General features: G+C 36.3%; 1 protein-coding gene across 8 annotated transcripts in view; it reads right to left on the reverse strand.

Moving 5' to 3' along the window:
- Positions 1-22,927, reverse strand: part of UTRN (utrophin) — a gene marked incomplete at its 3' end in the record, with an annotated part of 506,460 nt that overhangs the window by 288,551 nt on the left and 194,982 nt on the right. For all 8 annotated transcript variants that reach the window (XM_079146787.1, XM_079146786.1, XM_079146788.1 and 5 more), the window contains 8 exons: positions 20,946-21,074; positions 20,459-20,629; positions 16,801-16,962; positions 16,275-16,412; positions 10,600-10,791; positions 9,633-9,805; positions 2,813-2,963; positions 1,432-1,607 (listed from right to left, as the gene is read on the reverse strand). In XM_079146787.1, coding sequence (XP_079002913.1) covers positions 1,432-1,607; positions 2,813-2,963; positions 9,633-9,805; positions 10,600-10,791; positions 16,275-16,412; positions 16,801-16,962; positions 20,459-20,629; positions 20,946-21,074 — 1,292 coding nt within the window. The remainder of the gene's footprint in view (positions 1-1,431; positions 1,608-2,812; positions 2,964-9,632; positions 9,806-10,599; positions 10,792-16,274; positions 16,413-16,800; positions 16,963-20,458; positions 20,630-20,945; positions 21,075-22,927) is intronic.

Here is a 22,927-nt window from a genome sequence, read left to right on the forward strand (position 1 = left end):
CCCCATAGGCTCAATAAATGTTGATCGAATCAATTAATCATTGGCAAAATCCAGAAAGAACATTCTGGAGAGTAAGTTCAAGAGTAACTTACTTTTAGAAGAAATAGATAATCTAAGAGTTGACTAGGAGCAGTCAGGGTATAAACATTTTGCAAACACTGTCTCATTTAATCCTCATTAAAGCATAGTTCTCATTTGGAGAGGGGCAAACTTCAGCCAGAAAGTTCTGTGGCTTTTCCAGGTTGATACTGCATAATATTTGTTAGCACCATCACTTACTATTTATGTAACCTTGGATAAGTTAGTTAACCTCTCCTCACGGAGCCCCAGTTTCCTCTCCTGTACAAGGGGACCAAGAGTCTCCTGAGAGAGCGACAGTCAGTCAGGATTAAATGAGGTAATGCGTGCAAAGTCCCAAATTCTCTCTGTGCCACATAATGATCTCTCAACCAAAATGTACCAATTATTGCCTGACTCTAATCAGAGCTTTAAAAAATGTAGACTTTTTTAAATAAAAAGAAGCCACAGGCCACATCATACTATTAATGCCATATTATAATAATGCACTTGATAAAGTATTAGACAAATGAATAGCTTATTACTAAAATAATGCATCATCTACAGAGTTCAAACCAGCAGAAAAAAAGATCTTTAACTTTTTAACCCAAAACTATCAGTGACAACCACGAGGGCCGGGGATGGGGCTCAGTGATACGGCACTTGCCTAGCATGCAAAAGGCCCTGGGTTTGATCCCCAGCACCAAAAAAAAAGAAGAAAAAAATCATCAATTAGATTGACTATTAAGCAAAATATAAATTGTTCATTGAGTTTTTACTTTCTCAGAAAATGATTTTGAATAATTTTAACTGTAAAAAGGAAAGAGAGAGCATTATATGATTAGAAACATGTTTCTAATCAGTTGATACCTTGACAAAATCTGGGACATTGTAGTATAATCTGACCTGAAAATAAACAATAATATGCTCTATACATCCTATTACCTAGATGAGGAGCTGACATGTGGGGACAGCACACACCCCTCCACACTAAGGACAACCTCGTAGGATGGGTGCCTAGTTCAGACTCAGCCAGGAGATGAGTGAGGCAAGGCCAGCTGAACCCCGACCTGTGTCCTTCCGACTGCTTCCAGTTCCTATAACCATCATCATACCAGGATGGACAGAAACAAAAAGAATGGAGGTGCTTTTTACATCTATATCCGAATAGAAAATCAACTTTAGGGTCAACCTAAAAATAATGAGGACATAGATAGTGGGAGTCTTAAATGTCAGTAAAATTCTTAATATCAGGTGATAAAATAATTATAATATCAGGTGATAAAAGACCTTGGAACAGATTGGAGTGTATCTTAGAAGATTCAACCCACACATGTTCCCTCCTGTGCCCTCAAACGACTGCTGCGGAATCACCTGGGCTGTAGATCCTTCACTCCCGCAACGACTGCGCTCCAGCGGCGATTGACCCCTGCCAGCTTGTCTTTCAGGAAGCTTCCATCTGCTGGGGGGAGTCTCTGCACGATCCCATCCCCAGTGCGGTTGAGTGCGGCCAGGCTGGGCTGGTGGCTGCTGATGCCCTCTTCAAGTTCCTGTAGCAGAGCACAAGCCAAAGTCAATTCCATGACGCAGTTCAACTGTTCTGATGCCATGAACACACTCCAATATTGTGGCATCAGTTCAACTGTTCGAGAAACGAATTCCTGGAAGGGTGTTTTATGTTCATGAGAAAAGACTTTTTAAAACACCTTAATTACATTTCAAGGAACACACTCAATGAAATCTATCTTGAAATCGAACCCACCCTCAGGAATGTCATCAGGCAAAATAATGTGAAATAGACAGCTTAATATCATAAAACAAATAACAGCTGTGTACTTTGAAGAAGCAGCATCAATCATGTTTGATTAAAATGAACTGCTCATCTTCTTCCAAACAACTGCTCAAATGCATCTCTTGAAAAAAAAAAAATTAACCTGCCATATACGCTTATGCTCTGCCATATATAAATAAACTTCAATGTGCATTTTGCTGAAACATTGCTTTACTGGTCTGCAAAGTTCTAGGTAACAAATTAAAGGGATATTTTAAAGTCAAATTTAAATATTTATCGTAACTCCAAAACTATAAAAATGCATTAACATGTTAAGGAGAAAAATAAAGCATTCTATTTAATTCCTCATGAACCTCCTACAGAAAATACATTTTAAAAATTCAATAAAAGAGGAAATATTTTAACAACTGTAAAATTGAAATTTCCTTTGCTATCATTATTTTTAGAGATCTATTGTTATCAGAAATGATGTTGCTACTGTGTTATGTTTTCCCAGAACTGAATTAGACTTACATGAGCAGCTGTCCTGCTGTAGATCAAGAAAAATTTAATTTTATGATAATTATCTATGATACAAAGTGTGTAAGGACCAAAAACTGAGCTAAGGTACACATATATTTTTCTGTCGTTGGTATAGATTTGGGTACAAAATTTTACAAATGTCATCCTGAATAGAAAATTGCAAGAAAGGAAATAGATTTTACACAATCTTTTAAATGATACTGTTTTTCACATTAGCCACCAATAAGCAGTTTTATTTAAACTTCTTTAAAATCCTGATAGAAAACTACATATGATCAATTTTTTGGAAACCAGAAATGAGAACTGGAATACAAATTACAGATTATCTATATACTCCTGAAAAATCAATATACTTGGTTCCTACTTCTGAAATCCGTCTTCACATGCTGAGCACACAGGCCGCCTTGTGGCAGACGCCCCTCCTGGGGCAGAAGCGCTCACCTGCTGATGCACCCTGGCTTTGTCCAAGTCCAGGCTGCCATCTGGAGCACAGGTGTCCCCCAGTAATTCCTCAGCTTCCGTTATCCACTGCGTGAGGTCGTTCAGGTCACAGTGGAACTGTCTCCATTCTTCCACAGTCCTATCGAAATGACTAGTTGACAAGGAACAAAATAGAATGGGTTTCTGAACTCTCCAGCACTGCCTAGAACCAATTACTCTTAAAAAAGAAATTCAAATATCATTTAAAATGAAAGCCCATAAATGAGTGAATTCACAGCTATTACACTAAGAGACCAATATTTTTTTAGTGGGTTGAGGTGAACAATTCCTTTTCGAGAAACAAGCATCACAACAAAAGCAAAGCAAAAAGCAAATACCAACCCTCCCACTACCCTCTCACACTCTCTTTCTCTCTCACACACACACACATATACACACACACACACACACACAGAGAAGCATACTAGGAAGCTTTTTATATGCAAAGATTTAGCCTTCTCTGGCTTGCAAAACCAAAACTGACTAGCTGTGAACATGTTAAACCACCCAACATTACATACTTCACATGCAAATACCTTAAATTATAAAACATGATCAATTATTCTCTTAGAAACAAAAATGTTGTTTTATTACCAGAACAATTAGTTCCAAGCTAGAACACAGCCCAGGAAATCAAGACACTTTACAATTTTCAAAATTTCCAGGTATTCCATTATCTCTGTGTTATGAACTGAATTCACATGTTAAAGTCCTAATCCTAAAGGTGGCAGTTGAAGATAAGGATTTTAAGGAGGTGTTTAAGCAGAAATGGCAGGCCAGGTGGCTCATGCCTGTAATCCTAGAGATTTAGGAGGCTGAGGCAGGAGGATTGATAATTCAAGGCCAGTCTGAGCAACTTAGCAAGACCTTATCTCAAAATACAAAATAAAATGGGTTGGGGATGTAACTCAGTGGCAAAGTGCCCCAGGGTGCAATCCCCAATACCATAACACATGCACACGAGATGAAACTAAGGGTGGGACATAATCTAGACAGACTGGTATCCTTAAAAGAGAAAGAGAACCCACAGAACTCTCTCATGCAAGCACAAAGAAAAAAGGCCTCACCAGAAATTATGGCACCTTCCCCTTCAACTCCAGCCTCCAAACTGTGAGCAAATGAATGGCTACTGTTTAAGCCATCTAATGCACGCACCTTGGAATGGCAACCCAATCAGTCCAGTAAGACTTTCGTTAACTCCTAATCCTGAGTGGCCCATTTGCCTGAGGACAGCACAACATGGAAGTGCCACACAGTCCAGATTGGGCAATGAGACTGAGGACTCTTGTGAGATCTGCTTAAACCTCATTTTCCTAGAGAAGAAATAAAGCAAAACTCCAGAGCTTACTGTATTTGAAATATTCAAAAATAAGTAGAAAATGGAAAAGCTTTGTGGGATTGGCATCCTAAAGAATTTTTTCTTCTATTTCTTTTGTTTGAAGTGGTAAAGCTAGTAGAGGTTTAAAAGAGATCCTCTGAGATTTTAATAACATTAATAAAATTGATATTTGTTTTATCTGTTGTATTTGTTCTTTTTAAATATACATGACAGTAGAGTGTATTTTGACATATTACACATACATGGAGGATAACTTATTCCAGTTAGGACCCCATTCTTGTGGTTGGGCATGATGCCGCGTTGTCCTGGTGGCGTATTCACATATGACCATAGGAAAGTGATGTCAGAGTCTCAATATTCCAAAGTGGCCACCTCCCTAATCAAGCCATCATGATATGACAACCACCAACTGGTCCTCCAGCTTTCAGTCTCATCCTCCACCAAGTACTATACTCAAACTGTCACCTCCTTGCTAAAATACTGTAGAGGTCCCATACTGTTTTTAGAATAAAATAAAACTGATGAACAAGGTCCTTCTGATGGAGTCCCTGTAGTCCTTTCTGGTTACATCTCACTGCTAGGAGTTCTACATTTACCAGTTCATTTTCACCTCCTCAAAAGCATCACAGCCTCTCTTGTGCATGACCTTGGGTAATACTGTGTCTCCTCTAGTCCTTCTCCTGGCTAGTGTCACAGGAACCTCCGTGTCCCTAACATGGCCCCCCTGGCGTTGCCCCCTCCAGAGCACTGTATGCTAACTTCCTGTTGCTTTTCCTATCTTATTCCTTTGGACCCTGAGACAGAGACCATGTCTATGTGGAGTGTCAGCCTTATAATCCTTATAACTGCTTACGTGTGGCTGCACGGACCTTGCATTAAAACACAAGGAAGTCATCCAAAGGACGATGCAAGAAGACATGGATGGAGAGGGAGGTGTATGGGCCACGCCTTTCTCTGATGAAACGGAACTCCAAAAACTTTTTTTTGTATGATGCAGAAAGAATAATTGATGGAACTAAGAAGGAAAACTATTCCTGGTATGAGATGGAATTCCAAGTAAAAATCAAAAGCAGCAAAGAAAATTTTAACCAAGCTGTGTAAAGTGAATCAAAATGGTGGAATGAGACAGACTATGTACATGTATGATTACACAAATGATATGAATCTATATCGTGCACAACTATGGAAATGAAAAATATACCCATTTGTGTACAATGAATCAAAATGCATTCTGTAAAAATAAAAAATAAATAAAAAATAGAAGTAGTTTTTAACAATATATAACAAATATTAGAAATTAGGCTAAAATGTACTCTTAAAAAGCTTCTAAGCTTAAGATGGAAAGCCTAGACTTTGTTTACGCAGCAGTGAAAGCCACCAAAGAACACAGAGAGGCTATATGTGAGAAGACATTCTTTTTTTTTTTTTTTTTTTGGCACGTGGGTACCAGAGATTGAACTCAGGAACACTCAACCACTGAGCCACATCCCCAGCCCTATTTTGTATTTTATTTAGAGACAGGGTCTCACTGAGTTGCTTAGCGCCTTGCTTTTGCTGAGGCTGGCTTTGAACTCTTGATCCTCCTATCTCAGCCTCCTGAGCGGCTGGGATTATAGGCGTGTGCCACCACACCTGGACAAGAAGACACACAAGAATCCAGTGATCTGAGATAAGAAGGAAGACACACCTGCCCTACTGGAAGGAAATACATAGATAAAAGGGAGCTCCGTTATTTGCCTTAGATGGTTCTAAAGTTACTTGTTTGGGAAATCACAACAACCAAAGCCACCAATCACTACAGAGTAGGTACAAGGGGGTTTTTAGAAAAGGACAATCGACTTTATTTTCATGGTATGTATCTTACTTTTACTATAGGCCTGAAAAGTATTATAGAAAAAAATAGCTCAGAGACCTAGGATAGAAAAATGGCTTTGGTGGGGGTTAAGGACTAAGAGCTGAAACTCTGCACAGAGCATGTGAATTGCTGTGGAGTTTAATTAAAACACAAGAAGCTCCCACTCATTGCTTGTAAAAATGAATATACAGGAATACAGAAAACAAACACCTCAGGATAGCTTCCCAAAGCAAGAAAAGAAAAACAAAATGAACATTAGGAATAAGAAGAATTGCCAGGCACAGTAGTGCATGCCTCTAATCCCAGCATCTCTGGAGGCTGAAGCACGATCACAAGTTCAAAGCCAGCCTCAGCAACTTAGTGAGACCCTGTCTCTAAACAAAATATTAAGAAAAGGGAAAAGGGGCTAGGGTTGTTGCTCAGTGGTTAAGTGCACCTGGGTTTAATCCTCAGTACCAAAAAATTTTTAAATTAAAAAAGAGGAAGAAAGAATATAATAAATAAAGGTACCCAAATACTAGAATCATAAAATAAAAATCAACCCTCCAAGCAAATGGAAACCAAGTAAACAAAGAAAACAGAGCAATAAAGTAAAATATATGATAGAGGAGACTTTTCTAACAAAAGAGAAGATAGTTCTGCACTTAGAATTTTGAAAACCCCTGGGATAAATTATTTTCCAAAGAAAACATTTTTATAATCAAGAAAATAGTATGTGTGTCTGCAATCAACATTACTAATCAACACAGATCGTGAAGTTCCACCACACTAGCCAGATTCGTATATGTAAATAATTTAAAAAGAAAAGTCATCATTATATACAAGTAATATGTCAATAAAATGAAAAGGTCAACAAAGTCAACCTTATATCCATAGACACACACTCATGCACAGATACACAACACTCCTACACAGAAGATAAAAAAAAAAGGTAATGTACACCAACAATTCAAAAAGAAACAAGAAAAATATATCTCTTTCGTAATAGTCCTGGAAAGGAAGTTTTAATAAAATTTTAAACTTTACTGAAAACAAAGAAAAGGAAAAATAATAAGTATAATTTCAAATTGAACTCTGTCCCATGAATTCATTAAAATGATTACAAGATTTTACTTGAAAAATATAGAAAAAGAATATGGATTTTTAGAACATCTGGTAGGAAAGGACTGTTAATTTCAGGATAATTGGAGAAAATTTACTGTACCAGATGAAGAAATGTATATTTTAAAAATGAAAATATGGTCATTTCCCCTGGTATAATTTAGACAAAATTAGCAAAATTAAATATAAAATAGAAATATATTTTAAATCATGATTTAAAGGAAGTACTACCAACAGTAAGGAAGGGATAAATTCATTCAATAAAAGTATTGAAAATATTGGTTGTGCATTTAAAAAAATAAAGCAAAATAGAGCTAATCAGTGTTTCTTAATTCAGGCTGCATAAAAAGTTAGCTCAACAATGTTTAAGAAGTGCAAATCCAGTCAGGCAAGGTGTACATGCCTGTAATTCCAGCTACCTGGGGGACTGAGGCAGGAGGATCAAAAGTTGGAGCCCAGCCTGGGCAACTTAGGGAGACCCTGTCTCAAAAAAAAAAAAAAAAAAAAAAACCAGGAGGCGCAGCCAGTACCAACACAGAAGAAAAGGAGAGATATATGGATCCTATATATGCTACTGGTTGGTGCACAGGACATATCAAAACAAATTTCCAATGGATCAGACTATTGAATGTACATTTTAAATCAAGCAAATTAAAATTTGGAGGTTTTTGTGCTTATTGTTTTACTTTTTATATTTTTATGTGCCAGGGTGGGAGGCAGTACTGTGGATTAAAGCAGTGGATGCTTTACCACTGAGCTATATCCCCAGTCCTGCTCATATTTTTTTTTTTTTTTTTTCAGTGCTGGGGATTAGACCCAGTGCAAGGAAAGCACTCTGCCAACTGAGCTATATCCCCAGCGCCCTCTCATTTTTTATTTTAAGACAGGGTCTCACTAAGTTACCCAAGCTGATCTCAAACTTGTGGGTCCTCCTGCCTCAGCCTCAAATCACTGGAATTACAGGCATGCAACACTGTGCACAGCTAAAAATTCTTTCTAAAAATATACATGAATATTTACTTCACAGTGACAAGTTAACTTACATAACTTACATGCATGTTTCATTTTAATTAATGAAATCACAAAGAATAGGATTATAAGATATAATTACATAAAATTAAACTTTTACATCTCAAAACCACCATTAACAAAATTAAAGAACACATGAAAAGCTATGACCACTTATGCAACAACAAAAAGAACATAAATTGTTTATAAATTTAATGAAAAAAAAGTTTTTGCAAAAATAAAAAATGGTAAAACCATGGTTAAAGAAAAAAAAAAAAGCATATCTGGGGTCCAAAAAACATACATAAGAATATTCAAATCTCACTGATAAAAAAGTGAAAATAAAACTGAAATGGAACCTATTACTATAAAATTGGCAAAGATCTTTTCTAAAAAATTCTATCAATGTTAGCCAGGGCTCGAGAGGAAGGACACATTTACGAGACGGTTAGCAGAAATACCGTAAGCCAGAGTCTTAAAATATTACCAAATTCATCTTCATCTAATAATCAAGTCCATTTTATAAGTATGGTTAAGAATATACTTAAATGGATATTTTCAAAATGTACAAAGATATGATCTTAAAAATCCATTCAAAGAATATGGTAAAGACCATAAAAGCTATCCCTTCCAAGATTTGGATAGTGACATGATATATACAGGCTAAAAATTGAAAAAAAGATTAATATGATGCCTAGTTTTGTGTCTGAAGTTTTCCAAGGTATTACAATGTGCTGTCCTGTGTTAATTAATTTCACTTTTACTTTTATGTAGTATTTTCTTTCCTTTTTTTTTTTTTTTTTTTTTTTTTTGGTACCAGTGATTGGACCCAGGGGAGCTGCATCACCAGCCCCTTTTATTTTGAGAAAAGATCTTGCTAAGTTGTTTAGGGCCTCACTAAGTTGCTGAGGTTGACCCTGAACTTGCAATCCTCCTGTCTCAGCCTCCTGAGCCACGGGGCATGCTCCACTAACACCCAGCACATTGGGTTATTTCATACTTTATTTTCACTTCCAGTACATTGATAGCTATTGACTAAAATTTGTACCAGATTTATTTCTATCTACTACAGGCCTGGTCAAAATCTAGTAAGAAGAAGGCTCAGAAAACAATCTCTTTAACAGAAGGTTATAAAAGGACTTGGGATTATATATGGACTCACTTTCTCTGCTCTTCATCCACATTCATCAAGTGTGTACAGAAAGAGTATACATTTCAGTGAACTGAAAACCCTTTTTAATTTTTCTAAGAATATACACTATTTAAATAATAAAAATTAAATGTGTTTCCATATTAGTTAAAACATGCCATCCATATGTCATCAGACTCCTCTTAAAGGAGCTGTATTCACCACAGTTTATTGCTCAGTACAAATTTCAAAAATGTGAAACAACTCTCGGTACAAGTTAACTGTTTCATGGCCCATGAACTTGTAGGCATATTTTTAGATATTAAATATTAACCTAATTTATACATACCCTTTACGATCAGTGTACATTCTATTAACTCTGTCCCACTTTGCATTCAGTTGAGTCAGCATATCCCTGATCTGAATGGCTTCAGGTCCAGAGGCTTCAAGGATAACATCTGGCTGCTGTTCATGAACAACTGCGATCTGTTCCCCAAGTTTGTCCAGTTGGTCTTTGATATTCTAAAAACATAGTGTCATGCATTAACAAAATCCAGCAAAATGATAAAGGATCACAGATAACCAAAAATGTATATTGTGTAACACTCATTTAAAATAATAATGAGGCCAAACATTGTTGCTGGAGAAAATTGGAAACTTTTTTTGGTGAACACCTGCATTGGTCAAAGTGAGAGGAATACAATACCAATGTCGGGGGGAAAATCCCCACTGAAGTTCAAAGTGGCTTTTGGACCAGACGTAAAAAGCTTCAGTAACATTTTACGAAGGTAACAAAGGGTTCAGAGATGGAATTATCTATATTTTCAAAGATTTAAATATGATAGTTTAAGTGACAGAAATGAACTATCCAACCTCTCAAATCTATCAGTGATTTTATTGTGACTTAATATATAAATGCAATCAAATTAGACAACAAAGCCTAGACAGAATTTAATGGTTTAACTTAGAATCAAGATGTCATCCCATACCTTCCCAACCAGTCAACCTTAAATCATTCTAGATGACCAGATAAAAGCTGACATTTCACTCAAATGAGAATCAAGTTCAGGACTATGTTCTGTGCTTATGTTTAAAGCTTCTGCTGTTGTAAATAATAACTGCATACATAAAAATTCACACCCACTTTTGAAAAACTAAGATTTTTGCTATATTTCACTGGTGAGTATTATTCACATCTATTACTAATGTGTTGGTACTAATTTTAAAACATGTGGGTCATCTAAGTGAGCATGATAATTCTTTGCTTTATTTCTACGTGAAGTGTGGACATTCCTTTGCAGTGTCTGCACATTTACCTTCAGTGAGTCTTCCTGAAAGGAGAAGTCTTCGTAGACAGTGTTTTTTAGCTCAGGAATATTAAGTGATAATTCCACATCATCCATGGTAAGTAAAATTTTGTTAATTTCAACCAGATAATCTGAGGGGAGAGGTGACGATCTCATCCCAGAAGCAAGTGGACTTGGTTTCCTCTGTTGAATAGGTACAGCCTAGAAAACATTTTTGAAAAAATAATGCATATATTTAAGAGTCTCACACTGAGTAACAGCCAACTCAGAAAAATACAAGACTATTGTGTGGATACATTCAATACCATGAAACAAAATAAAGAATCTTAATTAATTCTAATTTTTTTTTAATTTTAAAACTGCATTGCTACAGAAATGCTTAAAGCTCTCTAATCTAATTTTTTAGTTAATATTTGAAAAGTTTGTCTTTAAGACCTAAGTCATCTAAACTCACTTTGCAAACAGGAAACATAACAATTCTTTTCCTAAATTGTTGAGGAAATGAGAAAATGCTGCCAATAATGAAACTGTATGAAATAACCCAGTTTAAGATCATTATTATTTTATCTTTTTTTCTTTACTTCTTCTGCAGTACTGGGGACTGAACCCTGGTCTTCACACATGCTAGGCAAGCACTCTAGAGTTAAATCCCCAGTGGAAGGAAGGAAGGAAGGAAGGAAGGAAGGAAGGGAAGAAGGAAGGAAGGAAGGAAGGAGGGAAGGAAGGAAGGAGGGAAGAGGAAGGAAGGAAGGAAGGAAGGAAGGGAGGAAGGGAGGAAGGGAGGAAGGGAGGAAGGAAGGAAGGAAGGGAGGGAGGGAGGGAGGGAGGAAGGGAGGGAGGGAGGAAGAAAAAAAAAAAAGAAAACAAAGGAGCTGCATCCCAGCCCTTTTTCATTTTATTTCGAGACAGGGTCCTCACTAAGTTGTCCAGGCTGGTCAAACTTGTGATCCTCCTGCCTCAGCCCCCAAGGAGCTAGGATTACAAGGTGTGTGCCACCACACCTGGCTTATTTCCCCCTTTAAAACATATCACAATTAAACACTTCCGGATTTCACTGCTGAAAACATGAGTTAAACTTGTTTTCAAAACATCACAAGTGGGCAAGGTGGTGTGTACCTGTACTTGAGAGGTCAAGTTGTCAGAACCCAGAAGTTCAACACCAGCCTAGATAACACAGAAAGAACCCATCTCAAAAAAATAAGTAACAAAAATTTTTAAAACTAACATATGAAAGGCAATGGGAATTTTGATGAAAATAATATCCAGGTAACTCATTATATAATCTTACCTTTGAGAACAATATTACATAGCATGAATATACTACAGAAGACAATGGGTCCTAACAGTACTGTACTCAACAGATCCAAGGTTCTGTGGACTACTCATTTGCCTGATGTAATTATTCTGGATCTTCCATTCAAAGCTTTCTCTATAATAAACCGTTCTCTAGGCTGGGTCACTTGCATAAGGAGTTCAACTCTGTACTCCTAGACGACTACAATTTAATAAACGGTATCTATTACTTGCAAAAAGACAAAGTGTAGCTACTTATGAATTAAGGTAACTTCCTTAACATTTTCACTTCCATGTTGAATTTCTAAAAAGTGATATTCATCTATAATTCAAAAATGAAACTAGAAATGATCACAAATGCACAATCATTCAGTTAGTGATCTCGAAAGCAGTTACAATCCCTAAACAAAATCCAAGACTCCAGACTAAAATTCATGAGTCAGTAACACGGTGTTCACTTAAGAGGTCGACATTTATCGACTCCTAGAATTTAATGAACTACTGCTTTCATCAGTTTCTGGACAGTAGGTTGGAAGCAAGTCTACAGGTTACCTGACTTTACCAATAGGATTAATTATACTTGTCTCTAATATTAATTTTACTATCCTCATACCACATATTTAAATTTTAGTCAGAAAAAAAATTTCTAGATATATGTGTATATTGTCTAAAAGAGCAAATTCTATTTGTAAGCAAATATAAGAGATAAATAATAATTCCCCCAAGAACCAGTTTTTGTCTTTGGATTTGGTTTTGGTTTTTGTGGTCCTGGGGACTGAACCCTGGGTGCTCTACCACTGAACTGTATCCCAAGCCTTTTTATTTTTTATTTTGAAACAAGGTCTTGCTAAGTTGTCAAGGCTGGTCTTAGACTTGTGATCCTCTGCCTCAGCCTTCTGAATCATTGTGATTACAGGTATACACCACCATACCTGGTAAGAACCAGTTTTGAGTAAAAAGAAGCTAAATATTTTTATAAAAGGAAAAAATCTAAAGTAATATTTTCAGGTTTTTATTTCCAACTGAACAATTTGTTCTGGAAGATCACAAGATGAGGCTCAACTATTTCATCTCTTACCTTCAAGGAAAAAGAAAAAAAAAAAAACAATGAAAGTACACATGGGTTGAGTAATATTTCAAAAGAGTAGGAAAGAAAGTGGGTCCCCTTTTTCCTGGTTGGCTTCCTACCCATGAACCAGGATCCTGCAGAGGCCGTCTGTTTATCCAAGACCAAAAATGGCTCCAAACTTCGTGCCTACAGGACATTTAACTTTGAAGTGCTTTTCCTCATTGAGCATACTAGGAATTACCATGTGCCAAATTTTTGTTTTAAGTTTTGCTCTACTGGCTATGTCTGAGGGCCACTTTTCCGCCTTAGCAACTCCTCCAAGATCAGGAGTCTGTGCTGCTTCCTCAGTTACATAACAGACTGTCATCTGTCAAGGCCGCATAGACCTGAGGCTTTAGAATGAACTGGGGAGGTCAGTAGGTATTAAAAAGCTCTCAGTTAAAAAAATAAATCACATTCATCAAGACTGCCTCTTTTCCTATCCAGACTATAAAGACAACCCAGTTCAAGATGAGCTTTCTATATTCCCAGAATAGATTCCCCCCTCCCCAAGAGAGTGATCAATCAAAATGACTTGAAGAAAAAAAAAAAAAAAATGTCCTCAAGATCTGACCTAGACATTCCTTCTGGAAAATTTTCTCTTTTTAAAGAATTCTGCAAAGACCCAGAAACACAAAGACACTACGATTAGTATTGAAATGAGACTGTGTTACATGATATGGCTTGTGAAACACCAAACTCAAGTCTGAATAGATGGAGTTTATTTTAAATGAGTATTCTATAAAATCTTATATAAGTTCTGTTTTTCTCAAATTATAGGGGAAAAAAAAAAAAAAAAACAGAACTACACAGAAGTGACCCTTAATCAACTCTGGAGGATAAAGATGTTTTAGGTCAAAAGCCATAAAAAAAAAAAAGTTAAAAATTGCATATGGCTACATAAAAATTTTAAATGGCCGCATGTTAAAGGTAAAATAATTAGATGATAAAAATCAGTAAAATAATGTTGTAGCAAATATAACAAGAGACTAATATCTTTATTTTATAAAGGACTCATACATATTTAAGAAGAGTAATATCCTAGTTAACAAATGGATAAAGGTCATCTACTACATATTTCAAATAAGAAAATGAGTCTAGTAACTGGTGGCTTTCAATCTTGATTGCACATTAGAATCATCCAAAAAATGTCTAGTTTGTTTTCTAAATGCCCACATCTAGATGGAACCTGAAAGATTCTGATTTTAGTTGATTTATGGGGCAGTTTGGAGCACTGCTATTTTTTTTAAACTTCCCCAAATGATTCTAAAGGTCATTAAGACCTTTAAGAATGACATTGGTTTAAAAGACTATATATCATATTTGAAACTATATATCATAATTGAAAACTATGTATCAAATTTGGCCTAATGAAACAGGTCAATCATTTTAGTTACAATTAATAATGCTAATGAAACCACATAAAATACACTTGTAACAGTTTATATGAAAGCTTTTAAAAATCAATTTATGTACTGAAAGCCTAAAATTTATTTCTATTTTGGATCACTAATAATTTCTGATTTGAGAACTAAAGTTTAAAGAAGAATATATTTCTCAATGCAAAATTTTCAGATAGTATCTACATAAAAAGATTCATATTTATATAATTGAAAGTGAATATACAATAATTCTAATAAAACTAAATACAGGAAAATAACATCTAGTGTTGGCTAAGTGTAGGAAGACTAGAACTCTCACATCCTCATTATGGAAGCATTAACTGGCATAAATTTTCTATTGGGTTATTTGGAAAATCTATTGAACAACCTATCTATGTTCAAAGATGCAACAATTGCAAGGAATTCTAAGAATTGATCCCAAGGGGCATTAAGAGATAAACACGTAAGCGGTAAAGTGGCCCTGGGTTCAATCTCCAGTAGAAAAGAAAAAAGAAATGAGCATACCGACCTGTGTAAGATGAGTGAGAAACGGCCTGGATCCTCCAGGCAGTACAAGGGTAGAGAGGCACTCTAAAACGTCCCAATGAAACAAATGACTCTGATAAAATCTGATACATGTTAGAAGTGAAAAATGGAGTTGTATATGAAAAGATAATGCATTTTTAGGGTAAAAGAAAAAGACAAAACCAGTCCAGGAAAGAGGAACCAAATCAGAGGTGCTAAGATGGAGAGTGTATTTAGAGAAATGTAAAGAAAACCAGCAAAGCTGTGGACATGGGGAGGGACAGCAGAGCAAAGGAGAGGCAGCCTTGGCCTGATGTTCTACTGGTGACGCTGCACTTAAAGTCTCTGTGTTTTGCCAACTTTCTGAAGTTCCTTAGGTAAAGGAATGACCATGGGTTATACCTCTGGAGGAAATAATTCTAGGGAAAATTAGAAGGATGCACCAGAGTTAAAAACAAAACAACAACAACAACAACAACAAAAGCTGGACATAAGAAAACCAGAAGGAGATCCATTGTAACAACTGGGGACGAAATCGTTGGTCTGAATTACAGAACGCACAGTGAACTTGAAGAAGTTAAGTCACTTTCCCATGGTCCTATAATAAGCAACTAGAGGAGTGATAGCTAACTTCAAGTTCAGATCTGTATCTGCTTCATTCAGTTCTGTGGTTTTGATCCCTGCTTGACATGGAAGAGGAACAAGGTTTGAGGGATCAAGAAATATCTGAGAGAGATGCTGAAGTCTCTACCTTGAGGGACTGGCTAGTTTTTGAGGACACTGACTAAGGCAGGGAATAAATCAGGGAACGTGGAGGGTGCAGGGAAATGGCAGTCAGTTTGGGGCATATCACAAAGTTGCATCCAACAGCAAGCCAATCTTCATTGGAATCGACTCAGACCCCAAAAGGATCAAAGAAAGCTGATTCCATAAGAGGTTACCATAGAGCAGACCCCTGGGGATCACCAGCCCCAATTCCAGTGCAGCACTGCCAACTAAAGACAGATCCTATCCTCAAATATCAATCACAGTACATCTGTTTCATTTGGTTATTTATGAGCTAAAAACTTTTTTGATGTGGCCAAGACCTCCACATATCAAATGCAGAACTGAAGGGGAAAGTAACTTCTGAAAAGGATTGATTTTTTTTTCTAGGTCTCATACCTAATCAGAAACGACCAATAAGGTTTTACTCTTCTACTTCATTGACTCCTGCCCCATCCAAAAATATAAATCTATCTAGTAAAACACATTAGAAAGGAGGAGATAATATCCCAACAGGTTTCTGTGAAAGCATCCCAGAATGTGAAATAAAACTACCCAAGGACGGGAGCTGAATAAGTTATGTAAATGCAACCAGGATTCTCCCATCAGACCTTAATTTTGTTGTATCTTGTGTGCAAAAGTAACAACTGCAAACGGATCTTTTCTTTCTTGTTATCCTCCATAGGCTGATGTAGCATTTGTTCTCCTCTTCGCAGAACTTCCTCAACCTGGGCTCTCTCCTCATCCATCTGAATGTTTAAAAGAAAAATGCATACTTATTTACTATCTGTCAGCAAGTGAGAGGACTAACATATGAAGTACAGCACAAGCCTTCATATTCTAAACAATAAAAATAATTCATGTTTCTCTTAAAATACTTCCTATTTGAAATTAAAATATCCCAAAGCTAGGTTAGTACAAGTTAGAAGAAGGATTACATCTAGTCAGAAAGCATGTGGGCGAGGTGGAGTTAAGCATGATTACATAAATCACGTGACAGATCTTACGCTGGCATTCAGAAAATCTGGATTTCTTCGGTCATGATTTGCAGGTTAGGTGGATAAAGAATAATGTAAGAATATAGTTAAAAGAGAAGAAAAAAATGAGGCTACAGTTTGCAAATCCCCTCGAACCAACCTTTTCATTGTCATCACAGGATTCTGAGTGCTTTTCCACAACTTTGAACATGCTTTCTATGTCATTTTCTAATTTTTCCATGTCAGAGAAAGGCACACCAGCTTCAAATCCTTCAGTGGTGACCAAATGTTGGTATGACGATGGCTCTTGACCAATGAGCAGCTGCAGAAGAAAAGAGAATCTCTGAAAATGTACTCCAAACTTTCCGTGATTAACCAGAGTGTTGAGAGAGGAAAGAACATTTATTGGCACTGACTTTAATCGCACTCATTCATATACCAATGATTTGACCTATCTGGGCCTTGCTGAATTACCAGTTTTCTCCAAAGTCTCACCAGGGATGTGAGGAGGTGTATGACGGACTGCGGCTGTGCAGTGGATTCTGAGAGCACATGGAAGCATAGCAGAGGAAGCCGCCATGATCCAAAGTCACCCCTGCCAGTCACAGAAGGGAGAATGGCACATGCCACCCAATGGAAGGACACCCACAGAATGTCTCCCAGTCACACTGCCCCAGAAGCAGTCCTCTTGGACTGTGATCCCCAAATATTAAAGAACATACTTCTCAATGCAACATTTTCAGATAAAGTCTATGTTAAAATATTTGTATTTCTGTAATTAATGGTAAATACCTAACAATTTTTTAATGAAACTAAATGCAGGAAAATAGCACCTCGTGTTGGCTAAGTGGGAAAACTAGCACTCTCACTATGGAAGTATTAACTGGTCGAAACTTTCTAATGGGCTATTTGGAAGATCTACTTAACAGCCTTTGTATGTGCAATTTTGCTGCAATTACAAAGAACTCTCAGAATTGATCCCAAGGACATAATAAGAGAAGAGCAAATAGTTAAGCCTAAAATAATCTTAACAAATGTAATATTCATAAGTCCAATGAAAGTAGAAAATTAACTTAGGAAATTATATCACCTAATGAAATATTCTACTACCATTAAGAATCATGTCAAAGGAGAATACACAAAATGATAGAAAATTGATATTTAAATGTCATTTATGAATTAAAGCAGATATAAATGCCAACATCTTTGCAGAGTTATTCATGGTGATGATAATAATTTTTTTCTTTGTATTTCCTCTCACTCTATCCCCTGTCTTGTTCATTAATTTTTTTTAATTTTTAATTTTTTTATTTTTACAGAATGTATTTTGATTCATTGTACACAAACGAGGTACAACTTTTCATTTCTATGGTTGTACACAATGTAGATTCATACCATTCATGTAATTGTACATAAACAGTGTGAGGACTCCTCAGAAAATCTGGAATGGACCCACCTTTTGACCCAGTTATCCCACTCCTCGGTTTATACCAAAGGACTTAAAATTAGCATACTACAGTAACACAGCCACATCAGTGTTTATTAGCAGCTCAATTCACAACAGCTAGATTGTGGAACCAACCTAGATGCCCTTCAACAGATGAACGGATAAAGAAACTGTGGTATATATACACGATGGAATATTATTCAGCCATAAAGAAGAGTAATATTATGGTATTTGCAGATAAATGGATGGAACTGGAGAATATCATGCTAAGTGAAATAAGCCAATTCCAAAACACCAAAGGCCAAATGTTTTCCCTGATAAGTGGATGATGATATATAATGGCACTAGTAGGGTGGGGGGGTGAGAGAAGAATGGAGGAACTTTTGATTACATTATTTTTTATACCAAGAAAATCTCCCATAAATCTATTAAAAAGAATAAAATGAATTTAGATCACATGGTAAGGAAATAAGGAAAACAAAAGCCAAAGCAAGGCTTTTGTATATTTTCTTTAAATTGCAAGTAATCCAAGCATATTCATAATTATGAAAGATAATTTGACATACTCTATCAAATATTTCAAATTAAAGCAAGGCTAGATAATGTTTATTTCCTTCCCACAAAAAAAGAGGACCCATCCTCACTGATAATTTTAATACACAACCCTCTAATGGTTGACAATATAAAAATGCTCTCCTGCAAAGGAATTGAACAGGCACTTCACAGAAGAAGAAATACAAATGGTCAACAAATATATGAAAAAAAAATGTTCATCTCTAGCAACTAGGGAAATGCAAATTAAATCTACCCTGATATTCCATCTCATTCCAGTCAGAATGGCAATGATCAACAATGCAAACAACACTAAATGTTGGCAAGGATGTGGGGGGAAATGTACACTTATACTTTGCTGGTGGGACTGCAATTTGGTGCAACCACTCTGGAAAGCAGTATGGAGATTCCTCAGAAAACCTGGAAAGGAACCACCATTTGACCCAGCTATCCCACTCCTGGGCATATATATACTTAAAAGGACTTACACTCAGCATACCACAGTGACACAGCCACATAAATATTTATAGCAACTCAATCCACAATAGCTTAACTATGAAACCAACCTAGATGCCCTTCAACAGATGAATGGATAAAGAAAATGTGGTGTATATATGCACAGTGGAATATTACTCAGCCATAAAAAGGGATGACTTTATGACTTTCGCAGGTAAGTGGATGGAGTTGGAGATTATCATGGTAAGTGAAATAAGTCAATCCCCAAAAACCAAAGGTTGAATGTTCTCTCTGATATGTGAATGCTAACACACAACAAGGTGGGAGGTGGAATAGAAGTTCAATGGATTAGACAAAGAGTAATAAAGGGAAGGAGAGGGAGATGGGAATTAGAAAGGGAGTAGAATGAGCCCAGCATCACGAAGTCAATTAACTTTCCTGTGTTCGGACATGAATACACCACCATTGAAACTCCACATCATGTACAACCACAAGAATGGGACCCTAATAGAGTAAGCTATACTCTGTGCACGTATAATATGTGGAAATACACTCTACTGTCTTGTGTATCTAAAGAGCATAAAAAATTTTAAACGATATAAAAAAATAAATGCCCTCCTATGGGCACAACTGAGATCCCCAAAACACAGACCCCTGTGAGTCCTCAGAATGGCACACGGTTTGGATGACCCGACATCAGCTCTGCCTCCTTCCCACCAAACCACCAAGACACGTTCATCTTTTCACCTTAACATTTACTGAAGCACCCGCTCCATGCCAGGCCTTAGAAGCATGGCGATCAAATGATTCCTTTCCTCCCCTCATAAAACAAGGACAGAAAGAGAGAACGGGAAAGGCTGAGACCGGCAGCATCACACTGAGCACGGATGAAGACCTTTTCACCAAGAAAAGCTCTCATTTACCTTCTTATAAAATTCATACACCTCCTCTTTAAGTTTATCGAGGCAGGCAATACATCCCTCCATAAAACCTAAATTCTGAAATTACTTGCAACTTTTGCATTTGTCTATGTGTAAGGAAAAAACAAATGTGTTCAGCATGACTATGAAATTATGGGTTTAATATCCATGCTCTCCTTGGGAATTAGTCTCGTTATTTCACAGTTGATTTTGACTTTGAATTGTTTGAAACCTTTTCTTAAATGGGTTATTTCTTCAATAGCAATTCCTTGTTTTCTCTCTATAGGGACCATCATGAATAAAAGGGACAAATGTTCATTCAAAGAAAAAGGCAATTAAAGTAATTTTAATTTTAAAAAATTATGTACATGCTCTATTGCCATCTATCACTCAGACACATTCCCATAAGAAAAATGGTTTCCTATACAAATAGGATAACTCACTTTGGCACTTTTGATATGTTGAGACACCTTTTCATAGTTTCTATTCAGTTCAGCTAATTTGGGTTCTACAAGCTCCCTGCTGGCAATTCCACGTGCATTCATCAAAATAACGGCTTGATCGCGGACATTTTCAACCTGAAGGTTGGCATCATCCAGTTCAGACACTAAACGCTAATTAAAAAAAAAAAAAAAATCACAAAATTATCCCTTGAGAAGAGGTAAAATCAAACCTGTGTATGATGCTTACTTAGAATTAGAGGTGGTTTAAGTAAATGTCTGAGATGCCTAATAAAAGCACGATCGACTAGAATAAAAGATGTTCCTATAAAACTCATTCGTGGTCTCAGTTTTTCCCACCAAATAAATGTTAATGAATCAACTGCGTGAAAAGATCTTGAACACAGTCGCTCAGCGCATCCACAAGAGAAAAAACAACAGCAAAACGTCCCCCTCCAACAACTGTGGCTGATCTGTCTGGGTTTGGTACCTTTATGATTTCTTCCCGTTTATTCGCTGGCTTTTTTTCAATCTCATCCAACAGAGCTTCAGCCTGATAAAGCCAGGTACTTATGTGAGCAACATTTCCATCAAATATTTCCAGCTGGTTTTGATGGTTCTACAAAGGAATTAATAAACTGCTGACACGATCACATAAAATATTTAAGATGATAATCTTAGAAGAGATTTAAAAGACCTTCAAAGAGCAAAGTGTATGTTGAATTTAAAGAAGGGTTGCCAGCTCCCTGCAAAGCTCTCTTTACTGAATAAATCTCAATACCAAAAATGCACAGCTATGGTTCAGCATTTTTAAACTTGACTTAGATCTCAACACAATGCAAAGTTGAAGGAGAATAAAAGACAAAAGTTTCTTTTTCAGTTTCAAGTTTGGCTCTTATTCCTCTTTCTTAGATTGCAACTCATCTCATTGTCCCTCCCAATCATGTCTTTTCAAGACTCATTGATTATCATTAAATTCAACTGCATTCAATTCTATTCCATTCTGCTGGCTCAACAGACAACATCTGCTTAGAGGGACTGTGCCAGGTTTCCTGAGGTGGCATAAAACGTGACTGAGAAAACGAACTTGAAAACAGAAGCAAAACAGCTGAGCAGATTAAAACTGGGGAGTTGTTGAGCCTGCGGAAAGACGTCCAACTTGACTCAAAAAGGGGGCAGAGCTTATGATGAAAAAAAATTGACAACTTTTAGGAATTATCTTTTATAGGATAAGGGAACTAGAAAAATCTTAGAAGAGTTAATGAAAGCAAACAATTATTAATCTATCACATGAAAAAAAATCATTGAAAAAGAAAATGTGGACTAATAAAATGATCAGAGAAATACGTTGACAGTGTGCTGCATTCTAAAAAAGAACAGAGAAGTACCAGATGCATGTATCCCTGTGACACAGCCAAATCCAATATTCTAATAGAACTAGAAAAATGTTGCCTGGAAGGAGAATTCGGAAGGTACAAACCGAAGAAAAGAGAAGCAAAGGTTGTGAGAATGTGGAATAAATCTAGTAATAACAAAAATGACTCTATAAAATATTTAAGAGCATATTCTATGAGAAGGAAGCTCATATTCTTTATTATAATGATCAATGAACTGCTCTGTTAGATATGTACTTTTATTCCCATCCCTACACAGACATGAAAATTGAAGCTAAGTGACATTATGCAATTTACCTGGGGTTATACAGATAACAAGTCAGGGCTGGAACATGCATCTATGATAGAGCTTGATCTAAGCCCATGACCTTCCTGCCCTACACACACTTAATGGATTGGAATAAATGTTCAAACACATTATAATTTATGTTTTTCTGTCTGTATCCATCACCTAGCTAATTCTGTGAATGGAATAAAAGAATAAATTGTAAGTGGCGACAATTTTTTAGGAGGGGAAGATGGGGGAGCCATATATTCCTTGTTAGTAGAAGGAGGACAGAAAACCACTATGAAAAGTAAATGGTCAAATTTCTATGACATAACAATCAGTATAATGGAATAACCAAAGATGAACATACTTATAACTTTTTAATAATTCTCATAATCATAACACTAATATTTAAAATTGGTTGTTTACACATAGTTATATGAGACCACTACATGTTTTAAGTATTTAATCATCACAAGCCCTGTATGAAAGAGAAAGTATCATAATATCCATTTTGTAGATGAAAAAACCAAAATATAGAGAGTGTTTACCTCCACTCAACTAGCAGTCAAAAATTTTACATAGGTCATGAGATGCTAGAACCTGTGCTCTTTACTATATTAGGACATTGTAATGAAGATTAAATACTATGAGACATCATTAGAATGAAACAAAGTATATTTAAATATTAAAGTACATATTTCCACACATACCACAGATATTTTACTCTTTAATAGAGACACTGAACACTTTCTAGTTGTTATCTTGCCAAAAGCAAAAGAAAATGAGATCTAATAAAATTAATTCACA

Source organism: Sciurus vulgaris, assembly GCF_902686455.1.
Source record: "Sciurus vulgaris genome assembly, chromosome: 7".
Taxonomy (NCBI): Eukaryota; Metazoa; Chordata; class Mammalia; order Rodentia; family Sciuridae; genus Sciurus; species Sciurus vulgaris.